A 19,406-nucleotide genomic window follows, 5' to 3' on the forward strand; every position below is an offset into this window, starting at 1 on the left:
ATAGTACAATGTTGGTTTGCATAGATTTCATGTCAGCTTAGAGTTTACTCATTGCCCCATGTGCATGGGAGGATATGTTAGAGACACCCCACACAAGTCATGCAGTTGTTGGGGAAGGCCAGTAATGGAGATCCTTTCAAGGAAGGATCTCCACCATTCCCAATCTCCACTTTAAAGAATATTTGATCAACTTCCAAGGAAACACCAAGACTTCCTGGAACCTAGTTTGAAAATGATGCAAACTGTTTATAAATCAAGCTAAAAATACACTTCTCCGTTTCTGGGAAAGATTCAAAGTAACTCCAAGATTGCTCACAGAACTTGACATGCTGGTGCAACAGTACAGGGTGTCCCGGCCAGCCAGGCGTTGGATGTTCTCCAAAAGGAGCCCCACCAGAGGCAAATACAGCTGGGCTATTTTGGCCTGTTGGTTCTGTAAGAGAGAATTGGGTGGAAGTGAGGATTTCAAAAGCAAATGATTATGGGCATGAGCCACAGAAAAGCCCTCTTACAACTGAAATTAATTGGAATGGCACATGACCATGTTCTTGGGTAACTCCTGTTTATTTCCATGGGGTATGTACAACATCAAAAGTCTGTGCTGTATGAAGACAAACACATCACTTGCTCTCTCCAGGGCTTCAGACTGTGCCACAAATATATGTGGGTCCATTTCCAGTTGGGTACCAGAAGTGCCTGTAGAGCTTCTCTGATTCTGCAGCCCCTTTAGCTGAAGCAGCATGCGTTATGTTTGTTATGTAAACTGCAAATCCAAAGTCATGTAAGGGTATTTGTGTGTGCAGAATTTGCAGCGTCGTGTGTTTTAATACTAGATACGTCTTCACTCCAAGTTTCTGCACTCAAAAATTATGCAAAGAATACATTTTTATTTTGCATAACAGCGTAAAGAAGACCCGAACATCTCCAAAGGAGTCAAGAAAACCATGTGTGGCTGGGGACCCTTTTGCAGAACTTCTAATAAATATATTTAAAATATTTATATCCCACTTTTCTCATCAAAGTGGCCAACATGCTATGGGCCCCACTCAAGCTCAACAAAGGAATCACACACGAGCAGTGACTGAGATTCTTGCCATGTTTGTCTATTGAACAGTGTCCTTATGTCACACGTTGCAAACCACTTCAGGAACTGTTCCAGCTTCAAAGGAAGTTTTGAATGTGGCTCTAGTAGCTGACAAATATGGCTGTTCCCAATGTGTTGCGTACAGGGATATAACCATGCAGTTCTTTGGGTATGTCTGTGTATTTTCAAGAATATCGCCTCTACCAGAATCTGCTTTTAAAGGAAAATAATAACAATCAACTATAAAAAGGGCCCTACACCAGATGCCAAACGAGAGTACGTGCAAAAATACAGAGAGCCAACAGTTCTCACGCAAGGCTGGACCCCAGTGATTAGATTTTGGACTGTTGCCAATTCTGGCAGCAATGTACTTTTACACTGTAATCACAATCCACACAGAAAATAAGGGGAACAAACTAAGGGCTTAAACAGATTGGACAAAGATCATGCAAGCAAACTGCAAGTTCATGCAGCCTTAATTTGCCCATGTGGCGCAGAGAGAGAGAGGGAGGGAGGGAGGGGGAGAGAATGTTAACCCTTCACCCTCTACTGAAATTGATCAAAATCCGTTCCTTATCCTGGCCGATTCCAGATGACTAACCTTAAGGCACTTCATGCCATATTTCGCATTTTCCCCGTCGCGATCCGGAAGAGGGCGGCATGAAGCGCCTTAAGGTTAGTTATCTGGAATCGGCCCCTGGTAAAGAAAAAAAGGCAGGTCCGTTAAAAAGCACTTTTTGCCACATTTTTAAATGGTAATGAAGTAGGCAGAGAAACTGACTGGACGCTGAAGGGTTATCCCCTCTCTCCTCTGCAAGATCCCAAAGCAAACTGAGCCTGCAATTTCCATTTTATAGACAGAGGGAGATGTGTGATCTTCCATCAAGTCTATTTTTATTCCAACGCCACCTGCAACTAGCCAGCCACATGGCATCTCCGGATCTTGACTCTGATTAAATTTTTTCTCCAAGTGCTTTGTACCCAAGTACTCAGGCCATGGTTCAAATGCCATCTTGAAATGTTTACAATGTACACTAGAGGTCTACAACCTATGGTCCTAGAGCCAAATGTGGCTCAGTATAGAACCAAATATGGTTCTTTAAAAAAAAAAATCTTTAAATGAAGGTATATTAGAGCGGTAGGTGAGAGATATGGGACTGAACAGCTTCTTAGAGATGCTTTGCAGAATGGGAAATGATAGAGATGAACAGGAATCCAAATGTGGACTATGCACGGATGTATGCCAGTGCACTCAGATCAATTGTGCGCAGTGCTTCTCTGTATGTTGGGTACTTATTTGTGAGATGCTGTGTATGCTGCTTCCTACTGCAGTAGCTTTATAGATTATTATCAACCTCCAGTTTTCCCAGCCTCACTGCAAGAAGCCAGTAACATACTAGGCCTTGTGGCTATCAGACAGCCCTGAAGCCATTAGCCGCGTGGTCTAGCAGGGGTTAAGAGCTGACTGGAGGGGGACTAGAAATGCTAAAAGAATGCCAAGAAATGCTAAAAGAATGCCAGAGCTGAGGCAAAGAAGTCTTTGCCTGAGCTAAATCAAAAACAACTCTTTCCTTTGTAAGCCTCAGATTTTGCAATGAGGAATCTTAAACTCTGAGACTGTAGACAACCAGGCAATTTAAGCAGATTGGCAGCCTTAAGCCACATGTGCAAGATGTATGAAGGGGTTTCTTTTGGTGCGATGTCCATAGTTCCCAAGGATAGGTGGTGGGACTAGGAGGATAACATGTTGGAGGCCTTGATCTCCCTGGGGCCCCATGGAGCCAGGCAAGTCATGTGACTTGTTTGCATATAATGTTTGGGTTGCATCTAAATGGTTGGGGGGGGTGGGCAGAGGGTGTCTCTATAAGAGGGTCCATCATGGCTTTTCCCAGCCCTGACAGAGCAACTGGAACAGGGACATAGCAGCAGACGCCCCACTTTCATCAGTTCACTGCTGATCATTTTGTTTTTAGCAGTAAAAGGAAGGTTACACATAACTTACTGCGATGCGGGCTTTTGCAGCAAACAATATCTAACTGTATTCAGTGTGACTCTAAATTACTATACCTTATGCTGGTATCTGTTGTCAAATGCATGCTTGATTAGAAGGCTCTTTAAAATGATGATGGCCATGTATCTAATGTCGTAATTGTCCTGTAGGGCAACAGATGTCTCTCTCAAGAGCAAGCCCACTAAAAAGTGGTGACGGCAATACTCATCGGATAAGCTGTACTCAAGATTTACATCTGCCATGAAAGGGAAAACACAAATAATTCTTAACACTTATTGGTAGTAGCAAAACCTATAGCAGTGATTGGTTGAGCTGGTCTTACATCACAGAAAGCAAAGCAGAAGAGACTCTGACTGTCATTGGGTGGGCTGCTAGAATTTCAATAAGTAGCAAGGCAGGCAGGAGGACGGAGAAAAGGAGGGTCAGAAATAAGAAAGGAAAGAGGCAGGGCCTTATGATGTAGCAGGTCAAGTGAAATGGGAGATAAAGAAGGAAAGGATGAAAGGCAGAGAGAGAACAACCCATAAAAGTAGAGGAAAGAGGTGAAGTGTCCACCTATCCACAAGGAAGGGTGTGTGAAGGAGATGAGGGCAACAATATTTTTGTTTTGTCTTACAAGAGTTCTGGAACTTGAATGGAACCAGAGACATAAAATTAATTGAAGAGCAATTATATTGCTTGAAATGTTGGGGCAGTTTACATGAGCTGTGATTCAACTGATTTCCTCTTCCTGTTTTCTAAACTCCAAATCAACAGTTCACTCTATTAGGCTACACTCCCCCCACATCTAATTTACCCCTATGGTTGAAGTATGAATTTAACTGAGTAATCTGAAAGTTTACAGAATCTTTTTTAAACAACGAAAAACTAGTGTTGGTCCAGTAAAAGATAATGTCTTTACCAGTTCTAAGCTTCTTGCTTTGTATGAGCAATACTACAGGGACCTATAAAAACTTCTTCAAAAGTCTGAAATCTTGCCAACTCCAGTGCAACATTAATGGAAAGCAAAGATTTGGACATGCCCCTCTCTGTTGCTCTAAGCTCTAGAATGCAATGTGTGTGTGTATTGGATTCAACTACAGCAGAAAGCAGATACTAGTTAGTTGGCTTGAAAAGCAAACCTGTTAGCTGAATGTTTACTGTGTGCAAACCCACATGGATTTGAAGTTGCCAAGTTTAGAAACTGCAGTTGATTTGGTGTGAAGCACTCTGGCAACAGTTTTTCCTTACATACCTACAGAAGTGAACCATTCCGCAGCCTTGGAAAAGAAATCTAATTAATGTGCAAAAGGAAAACAAAAAAGGAACGAATAAAAAGTGTGCATGTTGATACAGTCAGATTAGTTAATATGGCACATACTCCACCAACAGCCCTTGGACATAGCATGATATAGAGGGGAGCTACTGATTCTTTAATTTGGGTTGTCCTGTTGTACAATAGCTAGTAAATGGTATTTGGGTCTACAGGATGGGATGGGCAGGTTTGGCAACACTTCAGTGGGCAGGATATCCCTCATACTCTATTTATGTAAAATTTATTTATGTACTTTATTTATGTAAAAATCATATGTTGTTACACCACCCTGAGCCTGTCTGATGGGAAGGGCGGTCTAGAAGTGTAATAAAATAATAATAAATAATAATAATACTACATTCTCATGCCACTCAAAGATTCACAGACAAATATCTCTACTGGAACAATCCATACTTCCTACAGAAATGTTACAGAGAATATAAGGCAAGTTTTGCCAAGGGTTATCCCTATTTGGCCCAGAGGATTGCTTATGAGCTTTGCCTGGGAACATACCATTATTATTTAAGGGACTATCAGTATGATGGCCCATGAGCGTCATCGAACCACCTGTGCTTCAGTAACATGGGCTTTGCATAAAGATGGCCCCAGTTTCAATTCATGGCATCTCTTCAGTTAAAGCATCTTGGGATATATTATTTGGGAGACTTTCCTCCCTCTGATACAGAAAACAGCTGCAAAAATAGACCGTAATGATCTAAACGCACCATTGGTTTGACTTGGAATAAGGGAACACCACTGAGTTTGTATAAGTTCCCCCTTGCCATTTCTACTTCTTTCGTGATTGCTGATCTACTCTGATGGCTCAACAGCCACATACAGGCCGATGGCTTAGCTGCTGGACAAGTGCTGGCTTTAGGCAGCCTGGGGTTTGGTCGGGGAGGGATGCTTCCAAGATGTTAGATTCTGACTGCCAAGACTGGTAAACCTATGAAAAACTGAATCCCTTATCTGTGGGATTTTTAGGGACACCTTGTTGTGCGGATTAGCTCTGTTATCCTTGAACCTTTCAACAAAAACAGAGGCAACGCTTTGGATATAAGCACATGGTGGCAAACACTATTTTTGCAGTTGTGAAAGTGTCCAATAGCACATACACTTAAAAGGAAGACAAGGTTGTTAGCAAGCCTCTTTTTTTTTTTTTAAATTAATACTGGGGTTGTGTTCATTCATTATGTTGTACTTTTAATATAAAGCTGTGCTCATACCGCTTCTTTTTAAATGATTGAGAACCAGGAAACTGACAATGAATACTCCAAATAACACAATAAAATTAGTCAATAATAAAAAAAGTTGTTCGTCTTTTAAGAGATTGTGATGGCAACGTACCTTGAACTCTCTGAAGTTTTGGTCTGGCAAAGGTCATTGGCAAATTTAATGGTATGTAGTGCTCATGATTACAGATTGTTTGCAGAAATTCGAACTTGTATTCCACCAGAAGCTGAATTTATAGAAGAAAACAAACACAGAAAGAGCATTGCACATGCTTATATAAAGCTCTGATTGGTGACATAAATAATCACCCTTCCTCCACAATCAAGTTTCCAAGTCCAAATTATTACCTTTGGGTCTTTGGGACTGAATCCAGACACATAGTCATTAATCAAGTTGAAGATAAAACCTCGGTCCATGAATGTCAAGCATCGCTGCAGAAGGCAAAGACAGAGAGGGGTGGAATTAATAATTACCAAATGAATACTCCCTCCCCTAAATATTACTCCACACAAAAACAATATTCAGCCAAATGTAGTACTCTGGTGTATGTTCCAAGCTTTTGGGAACATCTGCAAAGGCACTGAAGCGGAAGTCTTCCATCAGACATACGCAGGGAGTGGTTTCTACTATCTATTCCTAGTGTGAGGATACAAGCTGTATTTTGTGGTTGGTGAAAGAAAAGCATTTGGCATCTGCTCAAAAGTTCTCTGTGACATCACTTCACTTTTGTTGCAAGAAGCTAAAATGTTCTTGAGATCAACGGATTGTGGCCACAATGAAACAAGTCCTGAATCCCACTCCCTGTTCTGAAAATGGGCTGCTGCAATTGCACCCTGATAATGAATGGGAATGTTCATAGGAATGCTTGCAGCTACGCTGGTCCCCTACTTAGAATAGCCAGGTCAGCTGCAGCCTAGCCTGCACAATAAATGGGGGTGGTGGTGGTGGGCAGATTATTTTTAAAATTAGCATAACAGCAAACAAAATAGTTTCAAGGTGGGTAGCTGTGTTTGTCTGAAGTAGAAGGGCAAGACAGGAGTGCAGTTGCATCTTGAAAACCAACTAGATTTCCAGGCTATGAGCTTTTGAGATTCAGGAGTTTTTTAAAAGTAAAAATTAACAAGGGAGAACATTGTGTGTGAACCCCTACTCTTAAAAAAATTTACAGGGGAAAAGGAGGAAAGAGCAGAGGAAAACACCAACCTTCAGGAAGTTGGCCAAGCTGAAATTAACATTTCGCGACTCCTCAGGGATTTCACTGTAGCGAATGTTCACATGAGGAATGATAGCGAGGAGGAGAGAATGCAAGACGTGATTGTAGGATTCGGGAAACCGCTGAGCCCTGGGGAGCTGAAGTAGACAGAGATGACATCTGCTAGTTCTGAACTGCTGGTCTACTCTATGTTAATTAATGCTGCAAACTCTCAGAACAAGAGAGAGCCAGTTTGGTGTAGTGGTTAAGAGTGGCAGGACTCTAATCTGGAGATCTGGGCTTGATTCCCCACTCCTCCACTTGAAGCCAGCTGGGTGACCTTGGGTCAGTCACAGCTCTCTTGGAGCTCTCTCAACCCCACCCCCCTCCCAAGGTGATTGTCATGAGGATAATAATAACACACTTTGTAAACTGCTCTGAGTGTGGCATTAAGTTGTCCTGAAGAGTGGTATATAAAACGAATGTTGTTGTTGTTATTGTTGTTATAATTAAGAGTGTTTCAGGGGATAATTTTTGGCCAGGATATGACAACCACTATTTTCTCAAATCCCATCATCATAGCCAAAGCTGATAGCTAGTGTCCTCTTGACTAGAACATCAGATCAACTCAATAAAAACATAGAGAGAAGCACCCTTGCCCACTGGAGGCGTTTCATATTCTGAGCCTGAAGCTCTTCAGAGAACTTTGGAAAACTTATTAGACCAAACAGAACTGGAAGACAAGTGGTGTGTGGTGAGGTTTATTTCTGTTTATAATATTAAGTCATTTAAATTTTATTTTTATGTATTTGGTTCTGAAAACTGTTTTGTTTTTATACTAATTTTTTATGCTTTTTGTTAGTTTGTAAGAAATTTATCTTTTGATTTAAAATATTTCTATCCTGCCTTAACGCTTCAGAGCGAACAAAGCAGAAAACAGTTTGTGAGGACAAATTACAATAGTCCAATTAACTAGTTTAAAACACAGGCCACAAATTTAAAAGCACTGAAACACACAAGAATTAAAAACACAAAGATGTAAAACAAGCATAGCCCAAACTGCAGAAAACAGAAAATGCTTTTATCATATTCCATTAACTTTTCAGAACTGCATAACAAATACTAGGAAAAAAATGGTGGTAGGTTTGGGGGCAATTCATTGCACTGAAATTGCTGAGCATCTGAGCCAGTCCTGAGCAGGCTTCCTTGCCCTTACCTTAATCTTGTTCTCATCCAGGAGGTACAAAGCCATCGACTTCGCCAGAGCTTCAAAGAAAAACCACGAATACTGGAATGAACAAGTAGGAATAGAATTATGTGCACCAGCAAGAGAAAATAACCATTATTTCCATTTTACAGATGGGCAACTTGAGCCTGGGAGATAACAGCTTAATCAAGACCAGATGATCAATTCCAAGATGCGCTGTGATCTTAAACATCTTAAATTCAAGCCCAACAGCCTTGACCAAACTTGCCTTAGATGTTACACCGAGGGAGAAAGTGAGCTCAAGCGACACATAAGAAGGACTCACAAAGCACCTTTTCCCAGGGCTTTTTTTCTGGGAAAAGAGGTGGTGGAACTCAGTGAGTTGCCAGCACAGGGAGCAACTCTTGGTGGGAGGTGGTGCCCCTGGTACCACATGTGCGCGTGCAAAGTGAGTGCACGCTCCCAGGACTAACGATGTCACGTTGGGTCAGCTGGAACAAGGTTTTTTTTAAAAAGTTTAAATCACCCTCGGCAAAAACGGCACATGGCTGGTGGCCCCGCCCCCTGATCTCCAGACAGAGGGGGAGGGCAATCTAACCCCCCCCTCTGTCTGGAGATCAGGGGGAGGGGCCACCAGCCATGTGACCATTTTCAAGAGGTTCCGGAACTCTGTTCCCCCATGTTCCAGCTGAAAAAAAGCCCTGCCTCTTCCTGAAAAATGACAGTATGTCATTATCCTTGCGCATCCTTCTCCCACCTCCCACCCCACTTCATTTGCTGGAGGCAGAGAAATGCCAGTGTACTTCTTCAACTGCAATGAAAGTTAGTGGCATTCATGAGCTTCTGAAGAGAATCCACAATGAACGGTTCTTTTAACTCGAGTGACTATTCCATCTGCATCTTCACATTGCAAAGGGGGAGCAGGGTCTGCCTTGATCTATTCAGAAACCCTTCCAAAACATTTTCTGGCCATAGTGTGTTGAAGGAACAATCAACCCAGAGGCTTCGATGTCGACTTCTTTCTTTTCCTAGTTATTGAAAAGTTGTCTGGTATAAAGACATCATTCATACATAAAGTAATCTAGCCATACCATTAATTAAATCAAGTTTATCTAATTCTGTTTGTAACATTACTTGACTGAATTAAAGTGGGGGGGGGGGAGAAGAACACCCAAAAGGGTTTCTAAAGGGAAACCAGTGGCTATGGGCAGGCCATTTAAAGATCATCCCTTTTCAAAGGAGCCCCTTGTCTTTTTAGTAAGGCAAATGTGGAAGGCTATTCATAGGGATATGGCAGGAAAGGTGGAGGATAAACTATTTCACTACTCTGAGCTCTCCCATGGAAATACTCTTCTGGTCATTTGTAATGATTTTCAATCCCAAACAGAATCTAAAACTGGAAGAGATACTGATGTCAGCAAGGGGCACACTTCTGGGATGCAGACACTTGTAGAGGAGACTGGGAAGACCTGAGCACCCACGATCTTGTCCCCCGTCTCCTCTGCATTTGTATATTCAACAAACATGAGTTCTCAGGGCCGCAGTTGCCTTGGCCTGAGAGATTCAGAAAGAGGGATTCTACGCTTCCCCATCCTTCCTCTCTTGCCTCACCTTTAGCATCTTATTGATAGCTAAGAAATCTGCTGATTGCTTGAGAATTGTTGCCATTGCGACAGCCAAGATTTCATGTGTCATCTTAGCCTGAGCTGTGCCAGGTTTTTCGGGCCGGAAGCAGTACTGCAAAGAGCAAGAAATTCTCTGTCAACAGTAGTGAACCTCAGATTGGGGGTGGTGGTGACAGAACAGAAGAATCTGTGCCCCTCACCTTTATGAAAGATCGCAAGTAGTGATCAAGGCCTTCCTCGTGACATCTAGAGACAACATGGAGGAGGACCCTGCAAATTAACCAGAGTGTGTATATGGTACAAAGGAGCACACACAGAAGGGCTTTGCTCCATAGCTTTCTTGGCCACCCCCCACCCAAATCCGACTCCAAAGGTTTTTCAACTCTGACTGCAAATGAACTTACTTGCTTATTTGCTTAAAACTATAAGTTGCTTCTCCATTCAAGGTAGCAACTGTAAAAACTTTCAAACCAATACAAACAGCAGCTAAAATATTAAATGATACCCAATTGGAAAAACAAGAAACAGCAACAATTTATAGCGGCAAAGCTCCCCTATTTGTTAGGACAACCTATAAAAAAATAAATAGCAGTTTTTACCAGTGCCTAAAATTAGGGATGCTGCCAATTTCCCTTGCAATAAGAATTCTCCCTAAAGCATGCCATTCTATTATGAATAGTCCCTGCTGCGGAATGGAAACGTATGTGTACTCTGTTTGCAAGGTTTTTTTACTTCCTTGTCCCAGATTTTTGGAGGGTGAAGTGTGCACTGGACATATATGTATTATCATTAACAAAATACAATCCAAGTACAGATCAAAACACACACTGAACACTAATAAAATATACATGGCATGTGTATCCACAGAAAAAGGTTCACTTACAGTGAATCATTGGAAGGATGTGGCATGAACACAGCAAAACTTCACAACATGTAGAGAAAAAGTGACGTTCACCCAACCCTACTTAAATTACATCAGTGAAAGTTGCTGGTAAACACTGCTGGGCAGGGGGCATTCCACAGGTGTCCAACAAGAGAGGTTCTGTCCCTGATAGAAACCACTAAAGAGGCACGCAAATCAAGGACTTCCCGGAAGGGATCTACATTCAGTGCTTTCCATTCAATCAAGTGCCTTCCTTCCATTTCCTTTATGGACGTATTGGGAGGGGGGGGGGAAGTAATCTACTAACCAATTCAGGCTTATACATGTCCACTCACCCATGGCAGCCAAAAATCACCTGCGCATGAACAGGTAGGGAAGCTTGGATAAACTGCTAAATTGTTTAAGATAGTTATTTATTTCCTCCTCTATTAGGCAAGCTGGAAATGACTAGAGTGCCTGTGGGCTAGTAGGTTACTCTTTAACCTTTTACAAGGGGGTTATCCAACCAGAAGGCCTTTGATGGGTCGCCTGCCCCAGCCAAAACTTACATGGCACAGTTGACAGCAATCTCCTCTTCTTGAGTCCTGTTGGTGAGGACTCTAAATAGTTGCAGAAGAATCACAGGCAGAAATTGAATCATTACCTGGATCTCCATGGCGTGCAAACACTGAAACAAACATTTGGAGTTGTACGCACTTTTAGTTCGGCACGATAGAAACAGGTAAACAGATTTACGTTTGGCACAAGAATCATCAGGACAGATACAATGGAACTCACAGATACTAGACCAGATGAATCCTCTCCTGCCCACCTTTACTTATCATAGTTTTAAAACAGAACAAAATGTAAGACAAAGACTTATCCAACAAAAGATAGGAACAACAACTGCTTCCTGAGTAATAATTTACCGATGACTCCATTAAATAATCACTTAACGCTTCTATAACAGAGCAAAGTACTTGGAAGGGATGTGATCATCCCAATAACAAGCACTTTAAAAAATTGTCAGTGAATTGTCAATTCAATTCAATAAAGCAAACAAATGACAGTTGATGGCTTTGTAGTATCTGAATCTGGTTTAGTTACATAATCTACAATGGATCTCATTGTATTTGGATCTGAAACAGGAGGTGGTGACAAGGGGGCCAGATTTCAAATCCTAGCTCATTCATGGACTCACTGGACCATATTCAAAGCTTTGCACCCATAAATACTTCTCATTTTCTTTTACAAAACCAGATAATAGCTGGGATTTGATGAAGGGCCCACAGCTGACTTGTGCTAAAAGTCTGTGAGTGACAGACTCATGTGAGCATTGTAATATTAGTTCTGCAATCACAGGTGAGACATAGCTCCAGTTCATTCAGAAAAATGGGAAGCTGCACGAGCAGTGTTCTTAGCGCCAGTTAGCCATTTGTCCACTGACCGTTGTTGCACCAATAGTTTTGCCAAAGCCCTCATAGGCAGGCTACAAAAATAGGTCCTCTGAAGATTGCAGCTCACCTTTAAGTATTTAACAAGTTCTCCTGGGACTTCCTTGGTACCTCCCTGGATCGTTTGGCAATACTGGAAGAATTTGTGGAGATGGAGATCCTGAAAGAAATGAAGAAGTCCAGTTCACTGGCTTTTCCCGGGGCCAACCTATCCCCTTTATTTTAGTGCCCTTCTATCCTTGGCTACAGACCTGGGGTGAATTCACATGTGCAACTTACAGCAATTTCAGCCCCTCTTCTACTGCTGTCATCCTTGTGTGAAAATTACGAATCACATTCTAAATACCAGGTTTTCGAACCAGATTATATCCATGCAGACAAAAGTGATTAACAACCACATTGTTGGGGGGAGGAATCTGTTCGGCTGAAGCTTTTTATACTTGCTGTTTTATAGTGGAAATACACTTAGGGACGCTCAAATGAACCTCATTTCATCCCCTTCAACTTTTCATGCACTTGCTCGCACAGTCACACTTCAATTTGCTCCGTGTGAATACATTCATGCGTTAGGTATCAGTTCCTCCTCAATTGCTAAAGTAACCCAGTTTCCATCACTCCCTACTTCAATTCAATGAAATGCAGAGCTTTACACTTTCTCACACCTTAAAAAAATGCAAACTGGCAAGTCAAAAGAGCCTACAGTACTTGTTCTTGCAGCAATGAATTGGCATTCTGCCCTCTGGACACACTTGCAGATGCAATCACACAAAGGGAGCTCCTGTGAAAGCGGCATGCACAGCCTGCACACGAATTGATGACCACACATAAAATCCTGCACTTGAGCGTCCCCACGTAATTTGCAACGTGTATTTCCACTCCTAGTCTCTGCTTTTATTGCTCTGAATTGCACTCAGTGGAATTTATTACAAAATGTTTGTGCTGCTGCCAACAATCACTTGTTTTATTTTGCCAACTGGATTTCTAACTTTTGTAAGTTGCTGTGAGTTTTCCACACTAACCATGTGGGATAAATATATTTTAAATAAACTAATGAAACTTCCAGTGCTTTACATGTGGTTTGGGTCTCGAGGCCCACTTTTATCTTGCCTTAGCAGCATGGCAGCCACTGAGCACCAACAACTTCTCACTCCCCTTCAGTAAAGCATGCACGGAAGGAGCATGAAGTTATGACTTTGCCAGCTAGCCTGCCTGCCACCAAGGGTTGCTCTACGGTAAAACTCTCCAGACACAGGGATGGTTAATGCATACTTGGCACGCTGTTGGTCTAAAGACATTAACTAATTTAATAAGGCTGCATGAAAGCAGGCAGAATCAATCCTTTTTAGATCAAACTAACTTTACCAATATAGTTCTAAAGTGCTTGCTTTCAACGGGATATTAGATCTGAACATTTATAATGACATTTAAACGAATGGCCATCACATTTGTATAAAACGTGATATTTGGGTGTATTACTTTTTTGGGATAATTTAAAAGTATAAAAAGGCCATGCTGGATTAGGGCTAATGTCTATCTAGTCCAGCATAGAGTTTCCAACAGCAGTCAGACAGATGCCTCTGGGAAATTCACAAGCAGGACGCAAAAGCAGCCCTCCCCAACTGTCTATTGTTGGCACCTGGTACTCAAAAACAGATTGAACAGAGATGTTCCATTTTTCCATCATACAGATAGACAGGGCTTTTTTTCTGGGAAAAGAGGTGGTGGAACTCAGGACCTCACAATGACGTCACTGGAACGAGGGGGGAGTTTTTTAAAGTTTAAATTGCCCTTGACAAAAATGGTCACATGGCCGGTGGCCCCGCCCCCTGATCTCCAGACAGAGGGGAGTTTAGATTGCCATTTTATCTAAACTCCCCTCTGTCTGGAGATCAGGGGGTGGGGCCACTGGCTATGTGACCATTTTCTAGAGGTGCTGGAACACCATTCCACCACGTTCCAGCTGAAAAAAAGCCCTGCAGATAGACCTCTCCCTCCATGGATATTTATTTATTTATTTTCTTAAAAGCTATCTTATCCACTGGCCATCACCACAAAGTGGCAGTGAATTCCATAAGTAAATGGTATGTGGTGCCATTTTTCTTTTGTCTGTCTTGAATTTAGCACCAATTTCACTGAGTGACATTTTTATTTGTTCTGGCAACAGCTTATTCTTGTCTGTTTCATCAATCGACAACCCCCTCCCTATCAAGGACTTTGCTACAAGAATTGAAAAACTTATTTTGTCCATTTGTTGCCAGGTGAGAGTGGTTCTTACACATGGGGTGATGGAATTGCTTACTTTTCTGGATACTCTTTTCAAATCTGCTTTGCATGGTCATGTAACAGACTTGTCTCTTGGCTTGCCAGACCTCTTCGTTCTGTAATCCTATTTCCCCTCCCTGGTCCTTTCTCCCTTTTGTGCCTCTGTATCAACTAAGGATAATGCTTCACGCACCTGACAGAGTGGGCGCTACCCAAAGAAAGCTTCTGACATGTTTTCAGTCTTTTAGGTGCGACAAGATGCTTTGCAGTTCTGGCTGAAACAGACTGACACAGCTACCCCCACTAGAATTTATCATCAGAGTTTTCTGAGATGAAACAAAACACAAGGGAAAGATGTACTTCACTTACTTGTGTGTAAATGGTGGACTCCAAATGGAGTTTGATCTTGAATAGAGCTTTTGCCCCGTCAACCCATTTTATGTCAATACTGGGTTGCTGTGAAGAGAGAGAAGGAAATCCATTATTTCAGTTCTGAAATGTTTGAAAAAAAAACCTTCATAACGACAACATTCGATTTATATACCGTCCTTCAGGACAACTTAATGCCCACTCAAAGCAGTTTACAAAGTATGTTATTATTATCCCCACAACAATCACCCTGTGAGGTGGGTGGGACTCAGAGAGCTGCAACTGACCCAAGGTCACGCAGCTGGCTTCAAGTGGAGGAGTAGGGAATCAAATCTGGTTCTCCAGATGAGATTCCTGCTGCTCTTAACCACTACACCAAACAAGCCTTAACAATTTAAGAAGCAGTGTGGTAGTTCAGAGGAAGAGTCCATCTACTCCAGAACCTTGTTCATCACACTGGTCTTAAAGGTCTGCAAGCACACCATAGTGGTCAGAGCCTCCCTCCATGTTGCTGGGATTCCATTTATCCATCCTGGCTAATAATTAATTGATGGACCTGTCCTCCATGCATTTGTTTAATCTCCTTCTAGAGCCATCTAATCAAGTTGCCATCAGTATTGCCTTGCGGCAGTGACTTCCGTAAGTTAATTATCAGGGGAGAGGGAGAAAATGTTCCTTTTCTCCTTTATCGTGCATAATTCTATATGGTTCCACCAATTCCTCCCTTAGTCCCTTTTCCTTGGACTGAAAAATTTAGAACGTTTAGAACTTTTTTGCTGTTATTTCGCTACAAAAAGAGTTCTAGTATTATACAGGGAAGGAAGTCAATCCAAAGTCTTCTTGTCTTGTGTACTATGGATTGTAATATACTGTGTAGTGTCCAAGAAAGCTGTCACTGACTGTCATGGGCAGATTATTTTTGAACAAGATTTCCCCCCCCAAACTCTGCATTTAAGAAGCCCAAGCATTGCAATCAAAATAATTAGGCAAATTAAGCATATCAGTAAGCACCGACATATTCTTGCAGAATGCATTCTGCTTGCACAAATCAAATTTTCAGATAATTTGGAAATCTGGCAAAATGATAGGAAGAAACAAGAGGAACAATAAATACTTCCAAGTGTTTCTCTGTAGACGTGAAAACCAGAAACATACTTTAAAAGAAACGCTAAAGTTTTCATGGAATGAGTTACATCTCATAAATTCTGGGCGTACTAATGGAAGCGTGGAATCTATAACACAGCCATGAATATTAGTCTAATCCATTATCTACCCAAATCTATACACTTGAAGCTAAGTCTCCTTACCCTTCGACCCTCTGTATCTCCAACATTCAGATAGCCAGCAGGCAGATTGGCAGAAATGGGCAAATGTTGTTCAGAGGTGATAATCCGACCATCTTTCAGTAAAGGCATCCAGATAAAGCCAACTGCAGAGACAGCAACACACACACACAGTTATTTCACCAACTTCCTTGGATCTTGGAATAATTGCAAGATATACATGCTTCATGGTAACTCACAAGTCAGAAAAATGCGTAAGTTCATTCATATCTACAAACATACACTGGTACAACTGGAGACATGCGAGTGTTCCTTTTTTAAAGACTTGTCTACAGCTTTTTTTTTTTTTTTGAAAAATTTTTTATTGGGTTAGAACATTTTTATTTTTACATTACAATCAATTTTCCCCTAATTTTTCGTTTCTAACCCCCTCCCTTTCCCCCCCTTTTGTTGACTTCCAACAGCTTTCCCACCCTCTGTCCCTTTTCCCTTACTTCTATTAAATTCCTCTGTCTAAAACAGATATACATTCTCCATTATATTAAGCAGTGCATCATTAACTCCTTTAATTATTATACACCCAAACTATACGTCTTTAGATAAACAATTTATCCCATTTTCCAGTTTTGAATAATTCTATATAAACCTATATATCATAAACCATAAAAATTTCCCACATTTAAATCAAACAATTTGATTTGTTCTCTATATATTACTCATTTCAACTTTTTATGGTAATTCTATATAACTCCTCAGATACTCAATCAATTTAACTCTTCTATACATTCAGTTTGGTGCATATAAATCTTGTCAAAGAAAGAAAATATTGTTAGTTAGTCAATCCTCATGTTTAAACCTTATCATTAATTATTCTCTATCAGTTGACCTATACATATCTATATATATCTCAATCAATTAATCTAACTGCTTATAAATTCACATTTCTCTTCCTCCCCCGGTAAAGTCACCCCTCTCTTTTATACTTTTATTATATTTCAGTAGTTCTCAAACTGCCACAGTTTTCCTCCCACCTCCCATTTCTTCTCCAGGTATTGTTTCAGCTTCTCCCAGTCTGTGTTGAACTGCCCTGAGTCCAGATCTCTCAGTTTTCTTGTCATCTTGTCCATTTCAGCCATATACAGCAATTTGTAGATCCAATCTTCAATAGTTGGTACTTCTTGTACTTTCCATTTCTGCGCATACAAAAGTCTAGCTGCTGCAGTCATATAAAAAATCAACGTCCTATGATGGGCTGGAATTCCCTCCATTCCCAAGTTTAGCAGCAGGAGTTCTGGGTTCTTATTTATTTGAAACTGTAAAATTTCACTCATTTCTCTTATTATTTCCCCCCAGAACTGCCTAGCTACCTCACACGACCACCACATATGATAGAGGGAGCCCTCATGTTTCTTACATTTCCAGCATTTATTAGAAGTATTCAAATTCCCTAGCGCAATCTTCTTTGGTGTCATGTACCAACGATAGATCATTTTGAAAATGTTCTCTTTAATATTAATACATGTCGTTGTCTTCATTGTAGTTTTCCACAAGTATTCCCATGCCTCCATTGTTATTTCTTTATTGAAATTTATAGCCCATTTCACCATCTGTGTTTTAACTATCTCATCCTCAGTATACCATTTCAGCAATACTTGGTATACCTTGGATATTCTTTTCTTGTCTTCTTTAAGAAGGGTCTGCTCTAGTTCCGAGTTCTCTGTTCGTATGCCCCCTTTTGCAAAGTCTGAGTTGTATAAGTCTCTAATCTGTCTATACTGAAACCAGTCATAGTTAGGTGATAGTTCCTCTTGCGTCTTTATTCTAAGTTTAGATACTTCAATCTTAGTTATTTCTTTATACGTTAAACATTGTTGTTCATTATCCACAGCTCTCGGATCTATCACCTCATATGGAACCACCCACAAGGGGGTTCCTTCTTGTAAGTAAGTTCTATACTTCTTCCAGATTGTAAATAGACTTCTCCTTACAAAATGATGCAGGAACATCGAGTTGACCTTTACTTTGTCATGCCATAGGTATGCGTGCCATCCAAAAATTTTTTTATATCCCTCTAGGGCTAATAGTTTCTTATTCTTTAATGTCATCCACTCTTTTAGCCAAACTAGGCAGATTGCATCATGGTAAAGTCTCAGATTGGGCAGTTGCATTCCGCCTCTCTCCTTTGCATCTTGTAAAATTTTTACTTTCACTCGAGGCTTCTTGCCTGCCCAAACAAAATCTGATATTTTCCTCTGCCATTTTTCAAATTGTTTAGAGTCTCTGATGATTGGTATTGTCTGTAACAAAAACATTACTCTTGGTAACACATTCATCTTAACTGCTGCAATCCTGCCCAACCATGACAGGTTCAATCTATTCCATTTGATCAAGTCTCTCTCTATCTGAGTCCATAATTTTTCATAATTATTCTTGAACAAATCTATATTTTTTGCAGTCAGCTCAACTCCCAAGTATTTCACCTTACTAGTTACTTCACAATCCGTTGTTTCCATTAACAATTGTTGTTTCTGCTTAGTCATGTTTTTGCATAATATCTTTGACTTCTTTTTGTTAATGAAGAAACCTGCCAAATCTCCAAACTCCTTGATCTTGCCTATCACTTTTGGCATGTTCTCCAGTGGGTCTTCTACAATTAACATTATGTCGTCTGCAAATGCTCTGACCTTATATGAGTAGTCCTTTATTTTTATTCCTCGTATTTCCTCATCTTGTCGAATTTGTATCATCAGAATCTCCAATACTAAAATGAACAACAATGGAGATAACGGGCAACCTTGTCTTGTTCCTTTACTAATCGTCAATTTTTTGGTCAATTCATCATTCACTACAATTGCTGCAGTCTGGTCTCTATAGATTTCCTTGATTGCTCTGACGAATCTTTCTCCCAGTTGTAGCTTTTCCATAGTGGCAAACATAAAATCCCAGTTTAAATTGTCAAACGCTTTTTCAGCGTCTACAAAGAAGAAACCAACCTCTTTGTCACAACGCTTGTCGTAGTATTCAATAGCATTGATCACTGTCCTTAAGTTGTCTCTTATTTGTCTGTCTGGCAAAAAGCCTGCTTGTTCCTCCTCTATGACTTCCGAGAGCCACCCCTTCAATCTCTCCGCCAATATCTTCGCAAAAATTTTATAGTCATTATTGAGTAGTGATATAGGCCTATAATTTTTCACGCTAGTCAGATCTTGGCCCTCTTTTGGGATCAATGATATATTCGCTTCGCTCCAAGTGTCTGGAATTCTTTGATCCCTAAAAACTCCGTTCATCACCTCTTTTAGGAATGGTGCCAGTTCATTGGCCATTGTCTTATAAAATTTAGCCGTAAGTCCATCTGGCCCTGGCGCCTTTCCTAGATTTGCGGATTGTATTGCCATATTTATTTCCTCATCAGTTACTTCACTGTTCAACTTATTTCTCCAAGCTTCCGAGATCTCTGGAAGTTTGGTTTTCTCCAAATATGATGCTATTGATTCTTTGTTTACTTCTTTTTTATTATACAGCTTAGCGTA

General features: G+C 40.8%; 1 protein-coding gene across 1 annotated transcript in view; it reads right to left on the reverse strand.

The window, feature by feature from the left end:
- Window positions 1-19,406, reverse strand: part of DOCK11 (dedicator of cytokinesis 11) — a 120,807-nt gene that overhangs the window by 48,356 nt on the left and 53,045 nt on the right. The window contains exons 21-32 of the mRNA XM_054996040.1: window positions 15,901-16,022; window positions 14,594-14,680; window positions 12,033-12,122; window positions 11,078-11,196; window positions 9,847-9,916; window positions 9,633-9,758; window positions 8,031-8,102; window positions 6,826-6,972; window positions 5,970-6,053; window positions 5,737-5,848; window positions 3,152-3,330; window positions 317-433 (exon numbers count right to left, since the gene is read on the reverse strand). Coding sequence (XP_054852015.1) covers window positions 317-433; window positions 3,152-3,330; window positions 5,737-5,848; window positions 5,970-6,053; window positions 6,826-6,972; window positions 8,031-8,102; window positions 9,633-9,758; window positions 9,847-9,916; window positions 11,078-11,196; window positions 12,033-12,122; window positions 14,594-14,680; window positions 15,901-16,022 — 1,325 coding nt within the window. The remainder of the gene's footprint in view (window positions 1-316; window positions 434-3,151; window positions 3,331-5,736; window positions 5,849-5,969; window positions 6,054-6,825; window positions 6,973-8,030; window positions 8,103-9,632; window positions 9,759-9,846; window positions 9,917-11,077; window positions 11,197-12,032; window positions 12,123-14,593; window positions 14,681-15,900; window positions 16,023-19,406) is intronic.

The sequence above is a fragment of the Eublepharis macularius genome, chromosome 13, assembly GCF_028583425.1.
Source record: "Eublepharis macularius isolate TG4126 chromosome 13, MPM_Emac_v1.0, whole genome shotgun sequence".
NCBI classification, from domain to species: domain Eukaryota; kingdom Metazoa; phylum Chordata; class Lepidosauria; order Squamata; family Eublepharidae; genus Eublepharis; species Eublepharis macularius.